Below are 14,468 nucleotides of genomic sequence, written 5' to 3' on the forward strand. Positions count from 1 at the left end.
TTTTATGGATATCTTTAAGACAGGGCTTGACAAATTTGTTTGGAATCTAGGAGCCAGCTAAAAAAGTTAGGAGCCAGTTTTTTTTTTTTTTAACAACAAAGCTTTATTTTCAATGACGAAAATAACCGATCTTAAATTTAAACAGTGCAGCAAGGTTGGGGGCGATAGGAGATCCAGTGACCAAGAGTAACATATGCCACCTTAGGCCCCTTTCACACGGGCGCCTGCGCTAAGCAGAATCCGCATGCTCAGTGGGGATCTCTCTGCTGATCCCTGCTGAGCAGGCAGATGACAGGTCCTGTCCGCTCTGCTATGTAGACACAGCCCATTCTCCTCTATGGGGCAATCAGATGGAAACGGACTGTCTGTTTCCATCCGATGCCATCCAATCCGATTCACTGGACGGATGGTAAATAGAACCACCATCCGTCTGTTTTTGGCGGACAGGATCGGATGGCGGCAGCTTGCCACTCCATAGAGACTGAAGGGTCCGATCAGGTCCGCCTGAAAAACTGACAGACGGACCTGATCAGAAAGCCAGTGTGAAAGGGGCCATCGGCTGTGTGGCATGGCAGGGCAGGGAGATGATGAAAAATAATAATTTTTTTTTTTCCATAAAAGATTCTTATTGTGAATAAGGGATTATAATGCAAAACAAAAGATCAACACATTGCAAGGAGATTACAAAATACAATATTTAAAGTAAGGCCCCTTTCACACGGTCCGAATTCCGTTGCGGACCGTGCTCTGCTCAGCAGGGATCGATCCACCGATCCCCGCTGAGCCGGCGGATGACAGTTCCGTCTCCACACTGTGTGCGGAAAGGGAGGTGTCAGAGCCCCGCTGCTCTCTATGGGGAATCGGATGAGAGCGGACCGCCTGTCCGCTCTCATCCGATCCGAGCCCCAGAACGGATGGAAAATAGGGTTTCCATCGTCCGGATTTCACGGACAGGATCGGATGCGGATGGCAGCGGGTGTCGGCGAACATGTCACCGCTGACATCCGCTGCTCCATAGGGCTGAATGGAGCATCCGATCAGATCCGCCTAAAAAACTGACAGGCGGATCTGATCGGAACGCCCGTGTGAAAGAGCCCTAACACTCTTTTGCAGAAGTGCATAAATATGTAGAACACATTATATTTGAACTTCCAGGAGAGAGTGGTGTAAAATGGGATTTAAAAATAAAATCAAAAGCCGGGGCCTCAATTTTCGGATGATGCGGTAGTTCGAGCACTCGGGGGGACGCAAAGCGACAGGATATCTCCTGCAGTGCACCCCAGGCGCCAGGTCGCTAATTCTAGTCGCAAATGCGACCTGGCGCCCGGGGATTGTCGAACCCTGCTTTAACCACTTAAGCCCCGGAAGATTTTACCCCCTTCCTGACCAGGGGGTTTTTTGCGTTTTTTGCGTTTTTTTTTTTTTTTTTTTTTTTTTTTTACTGCGTGATTTTAACGGACAATTGCGCGGTCGTGCGATGCTGTACCTAAACGAATTTGACGTCCTTTTTTTCCCACAAACAGAGCTTTCTTTTGGTGGTATTTGATCACCTGTGCGATTTTTTTTTTTTTTTTTTTTTTTTTTTTTTTTTTTTTTTTGATCATGCGCTATAAACAAAAAAAGAGCGTCAATTTTGCAAAAATAACAATATTTTTCTCATTTTTTTTATATGAAATTCCCCCCCAAAAAAATGTAAAAATCAAAATTTTTTAACATTTTTGGCAAATTTGTTTTATGCTACATATGTTTGGTAAAAAAAATCGCAAAAAGCTTATTTTGATAGGTTTGCGCAAAAGTTATCGCGTTTACTAACAAAGGGAAAGATTTTTGTCATTTTTGGTGTTTTTTTTTTTTAACGCGTAATGGCGGCGATCTGCGTTTTTTTTTTTTTTTTTTTTTTTTTGCGGTACTGCGACATTGCGGCGGACAGATCGGACCCTTGACTGACATTTTTGACACTTTTGGGGTTACCAGTGACATTACTGCAGTAATCAGTGCTATACATATGCACTGTTACTGCAAAAATGACACTGGCAGGGAAGGGGTTAACTGTATTGGAGAGGGAGGGGTTAAGTGTGTACTAGAGGCGTGATTCTAACTGTAAAGGGACATGGCTATTGGTGTAAAAACAGAGATCAACGGTCCTACATAGTAGAACCGTCAGATCTTCATTTTTACACCAGGGAGAATGACAGGCAGCTTGTTTACATTAGCCGCCTGACTTTCTCCCTTCACCGGAGCGATCGTCACACGCACTGACTTGTCAGTGAACGAGTCGGGGCGGGTGCGCGCCCGCCCGCAATTGGCTCACAAGTCAGTGATAGGCGAGTGACATACCCCTACGTCACTCTGCCTGGCCGGGGCTGACCGCCGCAGTATATAGTCGTGCGGCGGTCGGCAACCGGTTAAGAAATGGCTTTCTTCTTGCCACTCTTTCATAAAGGCCAGATTTGTGCAGTACACAATTGATGGTTGTCCTATGGACAGAGTCTCCCACCTCAGCTGTAGATCTTTGCAGTTCATCCAGAGTGATCATGGGCCTCTTGGCTGCATCTCTGATCAGTCTTCTCCTTGTATGAGCTGAAAGTTTAGAGCGACGGCCAGGTCTTCGTAGATTTGCAGTGGTCTGATACTCCTTCCATTTCAATATTATCGCTTGCACAGTGCTCCTTGCTATGTTTAAAGCTTGGGAAATCTTTTTGTATCCAAATCCGGCTTTAAACTTCTCCAACAGTATCTCGGTCCTGCCTGGTGTGTTCCTTGTTCTTCATGATGCTCTCTGCGCTTTAAACGGACCTCTGAGACTATCACAGTGCAGGTGCATTTATACAGAGACTTGATTACACACAGGTGGATTCTATTTATCATCATTAGTCATTTAGGTCAACATTGGATTTTTCAGAGATTCTCCCTGAACTTCTGGAGCGAGTTTGCTGCACTGAAAGTAAAGGGGCTGAATAATTTTGCACGCCCAATTTTTCAGTTTTTTATTTGTTAACAAAGTTTGAAATATCCAATAAATTTCGTTCCACTTCATGATTGTGTCCCACTTGTTGTTGATTCTTCACAAAAAATTACAGTTTTATATCTTTATGTTTGAAGCCTAAAATGTGGCAAAAGGTCAAAGTTCAAGGGGGCCGAATACTTTCGCAATGTACTGTAACTAACTGTCAGTTTTACCTTCCTTCTCAGCATAGAAACGGTCTCTCTTTTTAAGGCTCATTCAAACAGTGAGCCCTATTGAATACACAGCCACTAGTGTACACTGTGAAATGCTGGGAATGCTGTTTACTTTTTTTTTCACAGAACTTTATTAAAATGTCACAAGTAACATTTCAATAGAGTTCTATTCATGGCAGCGGCATTGGGATACTGTGGATCACATCCATGCAGTACTTTTTCTCAGTGCTCAGCAGAGTAACGCTGTGGTGTGAACCGACGCTATTGGAAACAAGGCATTTTGCCTTTTCAATGCTTTGGCCCTGTGCTGGAAATATCGACCAGCGTAGTCCCAACCCATCTGGTGTGAACGTGCCCCTAGAGCCTTGATCTGGTGTAGGAGATAGGACAGGCTCTGTGTAAGCCTTATAGCCATCCACAGAAGTAAGACCTCTTCTTTGCGCAATAGTAAATATTAATAGCAAATGTAAATGAATAACAGGAGAGAATTGTCTGTGGATGGTAGATCTGCACTATTATAACAATGGAAGAGTTAAGGTTCTACAAATGCCACCTGCTGTCTTGTTCTATTTAACGAGAACTATTTTATACTAGGGAAAACCATGTTGTGTATGTCTACACCTGACTTATCACTAAAAATGCTTACCTTTTTATTAGAGCTGCTTTTTATTTCCAGGTAAATATGAGAGCCATACAAGAGTGCACACAGGAGAAAAGCCTTTTCAATGCGATATCTGCAATTTGAGGTACTCCACCAAATCTAACTTAACTGTTCATCGAAGGAGGCACAACAATGAAAAGGAGATTCCCAGAAAGGATCACAAGTGTCCATTCTGCAGCAAGCTCCATGCAAGCAGGAAGACCCTTGTAAAACATGTCAAGAGGTAAATCATTTGAACAACATATTTACCACTTGTATACACTCTTTTGGAATGGGCAATGTTTGTACAATAAAGAGCTGAAAGAATGGCAATCTCCTCCTTCCTTTTTTTTCTATATAGTAACAGACTGATGACCCTTCCCACAGTAACACAAGAGGGATGTACAACTACTGTAGTCTCTCAGCAAACAGGTGAGGGATACTTGTCCCACTTCTGGTTGCTTTGATTAACTGACAAATGGCACTGATGGGCAACTAGTAATTTTCCAGATACCCCCCTTCCAAAAAAAGAATACAAATAGCTTAAAAAAATTAAATTGTTAAAAAAAAAAAAAAAACCTTGCCTCTGCTTAGGCTTTTGTACTTCCACTTCCTGGAGGTGCCGGTGATGTAAATGTGGCCAATCACTGCCTCCCAGGTAGGCTGGGTGCTCCATTTTCATGGACGGCACTGTTTAGAGGAGAAGTATAGCAAAAGCTTTTTTGGCTATACTTCTCCTATGGATCACAGTAGTGCCTTTAGTTCCGCACTCCTGTGACCCCTTTTCAGCCGACAGCCGTCGGGATCCACCCAGAATCCGGAACCGGAAGCTGGCTTAGCCTCTCAGCGAGCTGCTGAGAGATTGAGCCAGCTGCTCCCACCCCGTGCACAGCTCAGCACTCCAGTGATTGACAATCACCAGATCTCTGCAGGTTGAAAACCAAGAACTGAGTGATCAGTGGTGTTTGTTCTCTACATTCTTGGTTTGAGGGACAGCTGCAGCTGGGATTGGTGCTGCAGCCATCTATGTAAGTATGATTGTTTTTTCTAATCCCATATTTCTCTTTTAAGGTGGCCAAAACACATTACGGTCTGTACAATATACTTTAAAAGCTAGCTTCACTGTTGCAGAGGGACTGGTAGTTTACAATGGAGCCCTTGTAGTCCATTGATACTTCCTCTAGACCAGTAACCGATAGTACTGGACTGATAGTTCACACAACATTCTAAGTAATGCACAGCTGGTGGCCTGGCTTCATGCTAAGCCCTTTTTGCCACCTCTGTGGCCATTCTACACTGGGGAAAAAGCCAAACCTAGGTAGATGAGCTTTCTTTCTCACCAACATCTGCAAGAAAGATGAGAGTGCAGATATAGGTCTATGCTGACAATTAACATTTCTACTATCCTATCACTGAGGAGCACTGCTACTTTACGACTTCATTTATACTTGCATTCATACATATGTACCAACCCATACTAGTGCTAATGTAGACAGGATCCAACAATTCATGATGTGATGACCACTGTTTATACTGGCTGCATGATCCCAAATGAAGGATCCAGCATCCTTTGAAATACACAAATGCTATAAATAGTGGACAAGCTCTAGTAACCATGAAGAGAACATACAAACTTCATGCAGGTAGTGTCCTGTAGCGATGGGCTCGGGCAGATTCTGGTCGAACCCACCAGGAAGCTGGCGCTGCACACCGCTAATCATAGACAGCGTGTATATGTGCAGCTGCCAGTCGGGAAATGCCGCACTGCCTATGATTGGTGGTATGCAGTGACGGCTTCCTGGCAGGTTGGATCTGAACACGCCTCAGCCCATCACTGATGTCCTAGCAGAAGTGCTAACTACTAAACTATTACACATCAGGCTCCATTCCCTATCCTTAGAGGTTAGTGAATTCAGCCTTGCGGAAGGATTACCAACTGTTATATGGCCAGTGTCTGCAAAGTACATTTAATAAAATGTGCAGACATATGGAAAAAGTGGGCTCCGTATGTGGAGTTGCAGATTTTTATGGACTACACGTATGACTCCTACCGTTCATGTGCGATGATAGATTGCTGTAACAAAACCATGACTGCTATCTGCTATCAATCTGTCCTCATTATATAGTACAGTATAATTGAATATGTTACTTGTTGCTTTATTTAAAAATGGTGTGAAAGAAATAGTTTGAGACATAACGTGCACATAATTAATAAAAAGCGATAAATATTTCTTGCTATTCTTTTTGCAGGTTCCATGCAGAAAATGCACAAGAGTTTGTTGCAATCAAGAGAATAAAGGGTGAAGGCTGGAAGTGCGATGTAGGTCGATTTTAATTAACCACTTTACCACCGGAGGATTTTCCTGCTAAAAGACCAGGGGTTATTTTGCGATTTTTTACTGCGTGACTTTAACGGACAATCGCGCGGTCGTGCGACGCTGTACCTAAACGAATTTCACGTCCTTTTTTTCCCACAAACAGAGCTTTCTTTTGGTGGTATTTGATCACCTGTGCGATTTTTTGATCACGCGCTATAAACAAAAAAAGAGCGTAATTTTTGCAAAAACAACAATATTTTTCACTTTTTTTTATATGAAATTCCCCCAAAAAAAATGTAAAAATCAAAATTTTTTAAAATTTTCGGCCAATTTGTTTTACGCTACCTATGTTTGGTAAAAAAAATCGCAAAAAGCGTATTTTGATTGGTTTGCGCAAAAGTTATCGCGTTTACTAACAAAGGGAAAGATTTTTGTCATTTTTGGTGTTTTTTTTTTTTAACGAGTAATGGCGGCGATCTGCGATTTTTTTTTTGCGGTACTGCGACATTGCGGCGGACAGATCGGACCCTTGACTGACATTTTTGACACTTTTGGGGGTACCAGTGACATTACTGCAGTAATCAGTGCTATATATATGCACTGTTACTGCAAAAATGACACTGGCAGGGAAGGGGTTAACAGTATTGGACAGGGAGGGGTTAAGTGTGTCCTAGGGGCGTGATTCTAACTGTGCAGGGACAGGTCTACTAGTGTAAAAACAAAGATCAACAGTTCTACATAGTAGAACTGTTTGATCTTCACTTTTACACAGGGAGAACTGACAGGTGGCTTGTTTACACAAGCCGCTCTGTCTTTCTCCCGCTGTAGCGGCGATCGTAGTGTGACCGGCGGACATCGGGTCCGCCAGTCACACTCCCGCACTCCTCCGTGAACGAGCCGAGGCGGGCGCGCGCCTCAGCGGGCGCGCGCCCGCCCGCTATTGGCTCTGGAAGGAGTGACAGGCGAGCGACGTAGACCTACGTCACTCTGCCTGGCCGGGGCCGACTGCCGCAGTAAATATACTGTGCGCAGTCGGCAAGCGGTTAAATTTATTGTATATGTTTGAAGGAGTAAATTCAGGGCCCTCTGATTCCTCTTGCATTGAATTGTATTGTAACTGTACTGTTTTCCTTTATTTTGTAAAGTTATGTGCGAACTGTTGGCGCTATATAAATTCTGTATATTAATAATGTTTACAAACCAGGACAGGGTTAAAGTAGAAGTATTGGCAATGGCAAAACATTTTTCTTCATTTTGGATCGAGTAAGGGAGGGTAATAACCCCTGTAAGGTTTATTTTTGTCCTCTTTGTGCCATTGGGGAGATTTATCTTCACGTCCTGTCCCATAACTAAAACAGGAAGTAAGAGGAAATCTCTGAAAATTCAGGAAATTTCTTGGGGACCCCCAGGACACCAGAGCTACTGTCCCCATTGGAAGATTTACCTCTCTATTACTTTTCTGGGGACAACCCAAAATGTAGGATTTTCTTTTACTTTCACTTTTAATGATAATGGTAAATGGGACAAATGGAGAGGATGAGTCCCCCTAACCGGGCACAGGCGGCAGTAAAAACTGACAGATGTTCTAATCCCTGTCCCCTCTATCTAAAAGAAAAAAAATTGCCTTTAGTTATACTATGAGTAAACACAAAATAGGGTTTTTTTCATAATTAATAACACCAATTGTCAAATAACTGGATTAGTGTTCCGCCCTCTAACCTAGAGTATACATGGAAAAGAAAAATAGGTTAATTCCAAGGGGGAGTGAAGCTCCCCCTAGGGGTATATAAGCGCTTATTTAGGCACAAAATTGACTAATTGGGTTGGATATAAAATAAAACATGTATTTAATTGGAAGTGTACAATTACTCATTTATTTCCACACGGTGCACCAAAAAAATGTACACCTTTTTTTTTAGGCTTGTTTTTTTTTCTTTTGGTGCACCCTGTGAAAACAATAACTAATTGTACTCTTCCAGTAATGATTTTTCATTAAATACATGTTTTATATCCAACCCAATTAGTCCAGTGTTTTGCCTAAATAACCACTTGGTTACCCTTAGGGGGAGCTTTACTCCCCCTTGGAATTACCTGTTTTTTCTTTTCCTTTAGTTCTACTAGACTAGGACTAACCATACACAAAGATTTGTAATAGATTTTTCCATCCTTGCATCGCATACTAGCTCATTATGAAAAACTTACCTTAGAACGAAGCCCCGACATGGACCCCCGAACACCGCTGTGGGAACGGACATGATCCCTCGGCGTCTCTTCTGGGTTCGGCGGCTCCGGCGCTGTGAGTGGCCGGAGCCGCGATTACGTCACTTCCGCGCATGCGTGCGGCGGATTAACTTTCCGGCAACTTCCCGGCAAGGAACTCTGAAGGTCCGCCGGACCTTCAGAGCGCATGCGCCGCTCGCGTCAGTGGCTGCATGCAGTGCAAATATCTCCTAAACCGTGCAGGTTTAGGAGATATTAATTGTACCTACAGGTAAGCCTTATTATAGGCTTACCTGTAGGTAAAAGTCACAAAAATCGTTATACTACCGCTTTAACTTCCACTGTTCCTGATGACTGCCATTTCTTAATTACATTCCGAACAGAGGATATTGACATCTGAAAACGCTTTGCTATCTTCTTATAGCCTTCTCCAGCTTTGTGAGCATCAACTATTTTCAGTTTTCTAGGCAAATGCTTAGAAGATCCCATGGTGCTGATTGTTGGGGCAAGGTCAGATGAGTCTGGGCATTTAAAACCTTTGAGATTGACATCACCTGGTCTTCCCAGATGATGATTGAGAACAATCCATGACACTGGCAGGTCTCAGCCTTGCAAAGGGGGCAGTGCATGCTATAAATTCTGCAGGGTGCCCAAACTTTTGCACGTGCCATTTTTTTGTTTTCTGTAATTTTGAAAGTGTCAATGATGGAAATAAAATCTAACTTTTGTTGACATATTATAAGAATGTCTAATCTGTAATTTGATGCCTTTTGGAGATTTTTTTCATATTTCCTTGGCTTCTTTATGCACATTAATACAAATTTTTACCTGGGGTGCCCAAACTTTCGATCACCACTGTGCATCTGATTAGATACTGCTATTGTTTGGCAGAAAAATTTCCACCTGGCTCCTTCGACAAAAGTTTATTGAAAAATAGTTTTTTCTCAAGCTGGATGGTGCCTTAATTTCAGCTAATTCAGCAGGACTAAGATTACACAAACATTTGTCCAAGTACTTACATAGCAACGAATTACAAAACTTTAGTTTCAAGCTGGAGGAGGCTGGAGGATATAAAGATAAGCATTATAAAGATGAGCTGCCTGTACAGTGCATCCGGAAAGTATTCACAGCGTTTCACTTTTTCCACATTTTGGTATGTTACAGCCTTATTCCAAAATGGATTAAAGTCATTATTTTCCTCAAAATTCTACAAACAATACCCTATGACAGTGTGAAAGAAGTTTGTTTTGAAATCTTTGCAAATTTATTAAAAATAAGAAACAAATTAAATCCCATGTACATAATCGTTTACAGCCCTTGGGCAATACTTTGAAGCATCTTTGGCACCAATTGCAGCCTCAAGTATTTTTTGAGTATAATGCTACAAGCTTGGCACACCTATTTTTGTGCAATTTCTCCCATTGTTCCTTGCAGGACCTCTCAAGCTTTATCAGGTTGGAAAATTGCCTTTGTGCACAGCCATTTTCAGATCTCTCAAGAGATGTTCAATCTGGTTCAAGTCTGGGCTCCGGCTGGACCACTCAAAGACATTCACAGAGTTGTCCCATAGCCACTCCTTTGTTATCTTGGCTGTGTGCGTAGGGTCGTTGTCCTGTTAGAAGATGAACCTTCACCCCAGTCTGAGGTCCAAAGTGCTTTTGAGCAGCTTTTCATCAAGAATGTCTCTGTACATTGCTACATTCATCTTTCCCTCGATCCTGCCTAGTCTCCATGTTCCTGTCCCTGAAACACATCCCCACAGCATGATGCTGCCACCACCATGCTTCACTGTAGGGATGTATTTGCCAGGTGATAAGCGGTGCCTGGTTTCCTCCAGATATGACGCTTGCCATTCAGGCCAAAGAGTTCAATCTTTTGTTTCATCAGACCAGAAAATTCTGTTTCTGCAGAGATCGTTGTTCTTCTGGAAGGTTTCTCTCTCTCTCTGCAGAGAAATGATGGCCAGGGAGAAATGATAGCCAGGGAGGTTCTTGATCACCTCCCTGGCTAGGGCCCTTTTTCCCAGATGGCTCTTGGAAGAGTCCTGGTGGTTCCAAACTTCTTCCATTTACGGATGATGGAGGCCACTGTGCTCATTGGGACCTTCAATGCTGCAAAAATATTTCTGTACCCTTCCCCAGATCTAAAAGCAAAAAAACAAGAGAAGGGCGCACTGAGCTAGTGCAATACCATAAGATATTTATTTAAAAATAATTAAAACAACATATATTCTACTCACAAGAGTACGCTATAAACAAGCGATAAAGAGAGTCCCTTCAGCTGTCCAGAGACCACAGGACCGTAATGCTTAGCTGTGACAGGCAAGCTTGAAGGTGTCCATATGGCTAACACGTTTCGAGGGAGAACTCTCTTCCTCAGAGCCCAGATCTGTGGCTTCCTTGGACTTCATTGCTTGGTTTGTGCTCTGACATGCACTGTTAACTGTGGGACCTTAAATAGACAGGCGTGTGCCTTTCCAAATCATGTCCAATCTACTAAATTTACCACAGGTGGACTCCAATCAAGTTGTGGAAACATTTTAAGGATGATTAGTGGAAACAGGGTGCACCTGAGCTCAATTTTGAGTGTCTAGGCAAAAGCTGTAAATATTTATGTACATGTAAATTTTTTTTATTTTTAATAAATTTGCAAAGCTTTCAAACAAACTACTTTCGCGTTGTCATTATGGGGTATTGTTTGTAGAATTTTGAGGAAAATAATGAATTTAATCCATTTTGGAATCAAGCTGTAACATAACAAAATGTGGAAAAAGTGAAGCGCTGTAAATATTATCCTGATGCACTGTATATTTTTTTCTGTAGTTAGAGTGGTGAATATATATATGTCAAAGAAGCCAGCCAACCTATTGGAAGCAAGTACGCATTCTGTATAAGGTTTTGTAACAAATCCGTATAATTCTAGGCCTGTGATTTATATTTATTTACTTTTACAGCATATCTAAGCCAAAGAACATAAATGTGATATGTTTCAGCTTGTCAGTCCTGAGCTGTAGTGAATGAATTGGTTTTAATTTTCAGGCTTTTTTCTTTTATTCTTAAATGGTAATTGTGCCAGTAACACAGTTTATGTACTAGGGGGACAACACTCATTTACTGCTCTATCTATAAAGCATTGTCACCCTAGCTTGCTGTTGTGATTTGAACTACAAACACCTCCCCTTCTCCTCATCTCCACCACATAGAGTTCTCTAGTTCGCAGAAGATGGTTGAAAAGGCTGCTATAACATTTGTTTGAGATTCAGTTTGGTCAGTAACAAGTTACAAGCGTACTGGATTTTTGGCAGGATCAACCGATATTTTTCTGTTCTTGCAGAAAATGTACTTCACTTTACAAAAAGTAAACTAACACAGCTGCAACATCAAAGGACTTGTAAGATTCAATGCATACGTTTTTGTTCTTGGTTTTAGATATAATTTAAGTCTTTACATGAGGCCTAAAGTGACTTTAAACATTTTTTTTTTTTTTAAATAACAAAGATGTTATACTTACCAGAGCAGCCCCTATACTCCTCTTCTGGTGTCCCCCATCAGCCCCCATGGCTCTGCTTGTCTCCTCCTGTCTTCTGAGTACCTTGCTGGGGGGGTTACTTGTGCGAGTTTTCTCCCAAGCCCCGCTGCCTGCGTCAATAGACACGGAAAGTTGGGCTACTCCCCGTCTCTCGCTCTGTTGTCATAGGACAGAAGCAGAAACCAATGGCTCCCACTGCTATCAATCTTCGCAGTGAGAGAGAGAAGAGAGCCACTGCTCTCGTGCACAGCGCTGGATCAAAATCAGACTCCGGTAAATATAAGGGGGGCTGGGGAGTCGGGGATCCTGGACATAGAAGGTTTTTTTACCTTAATGCAGAGAATGCATTAAGGTAAAAAACCTTGAGGCTTTAGAACCACTTTAACAACAGGTAGGTAGTACTGTGAGGACTTTCTAAATGTGTTTCCTTGATTATTCATGTATTATGGGCAATTGATTTCTTTAACTGATCATCTTATAATATGAATGAACTTTTTTGCCTAATATGTATGTGTATCTCATATCTTAGGTCTGCAATAAATCTTTCACACGGCGGCCCCACTTAGAGGAACACATGATCCTTCATTCACAGGACAAGCCATTTAAGTGCACCTATTGTGATGAACACTTCAAATCACGCTTTAAAAGATTGAGGCATCAGGAAAAATATCATTTAGGTAGGCACATTTTTTGTTCTTATTTTACGTATTTTTTTTTTTTTAAACCGAATAACTGTAAGGGTCCTTTTTAACACTGGCTTTCCGCCCGGGGGATTCTGTTTTGCTCAGTGGGGATCGATCCGCCGATCCCTGCTGAGTAGGCGGATGACAGGTCAGTCTCCGCTTACTTTGCAGAGACGGAGCTGTCAGAGCCTTGCTTTCCTCCTATGGGAGATCGGATGATAACGGACCGCCTGTATGTTTTCATCCGATCTTATCCGATGCTCCAGACAAATGGAAAATAGGGTTTCCATCCGTTTGGATTTCACGGACCACATCGGATAGCAGCGGGTGTCAGCAGACATGTCACCACTGACATCCGCTGCCCCATGGGGATGCATGGAGCATCCGATCAGGTCCACCTGAAAAAACTGATAGGTGGACCTTGATCGGAAAGCTTGTGTGAAAGGGGCCTTATTGAAGTTCCTTGGTCTTCATGATGCTGTTTGTTCGATAAGGTTCTCTAACAAACCTCCTGAGGGCTTCACAGAACAGCTGTTTTTTTACTGAGATTAAATTACACACAGGTGGACTCTATTTACGAATTGAGTGACTTCTGAAGGCATTTGGTTTCACTAGAGTTTAGTTAGGGGTTTCCGAGTAAAGGGGGCTAAATACACATGCACACCACACTTTTCAGATGGTTATTTCTAAAAATGTGGAAAATGATTTTATCATTTACCTTCCACTTCACAATTATGTGCCACTTTATGTTGGTCTATCACATAAAATCCCTATAAAATACATTTTACGTTTCTGGTTGTAACATGACAAAATGTGGAAAGTGTCAAGGGGTATGAATACTTTTTTATAAAAATATTTTTTATATATATATATATATATATATATATATATATATATATATATATATATATATATATATATATATATATATATATATATATATATATATATATATATATATACAGTGGGGATCGAAAGTTTGGACACCCCAGGTAAAAATTTGTATTAATGTGCATAAAGAAGCCAAGGAAAGATGGAAAAATCTCCAAAAGGCATCAAATTACAGATTAGACATTCTTATAATATGTCAACAAAAGTTAGATTTTATTTCCATCATTGACACTTTCAAAATAACAGGAAATAAAATCTAACTTTTGTTGACATATAAAAGAATGTCTAATCTGTAATTTGATGCCTTTTGGAGATTTTTCCATCTTTCCTTGGCTTCTTTATGCACATTAATACAAATTTTTACCTGGGGTGTCCAAACTTTCGATCCCAACTATGTATATGTATATATATGTATATATATATATATATATATATATATATATATATATATATATATATATATATATATATATATATATATATATATATATATATATATATATATATATATATATATATGTGTGTGTGTATGGATATGTAAGAAAAATAAAAACTTCCGCGCTATGGACTAAATGGATAGATAAGTGAATAAAATGTGTATAAATAAATAGATAAAAAATATGTAGTAAATGTATAAAATATATATATATATAGATATATCTAAAAATAGGCTGCAGCCTCCCTGGATGATAGTCCGGAGACTATGCACTGGATAGAAAGGAATAGGGGTGATGGCGCTGCCTATATAATTTAGATATAATAGAAATGTAATAAACTGTGATACAAAGTGCCTTAAGCTAAAAACAATAATGTGTAATATTCAAACAGTAATATATTCCGTAAAAACTTCAATTAAGTGCAAGTGCAAGGTATAAAGGTGCCTGCAAAAAGATTGGAAAGTGACTGGTGCAATAATTATATGAGCAATAAATAATATTTAACATGCAGTATTAATGTGCTAAAAAATATAGTGCTATATAAAGTGAGCTGTTCCACTCATACCACGTG

At 40.9% G+C, this 14,468-nt stretch overlaps 1 protein-coding gene across 1 annotated transcript in view; it reads left to right on the forward strand.

The window, feature by feature from the left end:
• ZBTB41 (zinc finger and BTB domain containing 41) overlaps positions 1-14,468 on the forward strand; it is an 82,294-nt gene that overhangs the window by 7,461 nt on the left and 60,365 nt on the right. The window contains exons 2-4 of the mRNA XM_082265224.1: positions 3,857-4,064; positions 6,071-6,140; positions 12,416-12,563. Coding sequence (XP_082121350.1) covers positions 3,857-4,064; positions 6,071-6,140; positions 12,416-12,563 — 426 coding nt within the window. The remainder of the gene's footprint in view (positions 1-3,856; positions 4,065-6,070; positions 6,141-12,415; positions 12,564-14,468) is intronic.

The sequence above is a fragment of the Pelophylax lessonae genome (genome assembly GCF_965119305.1).
Source record: "Pelophylax lessonae genome assembly, chromosome: 8".
Classification (NCBI taxonomy): domain Eukaryota; kingdom Metazoa; phylum Chordata; class Amphibia; order Anura; family Ranidae; genus Pelophylax; species Pelophylax lessonae.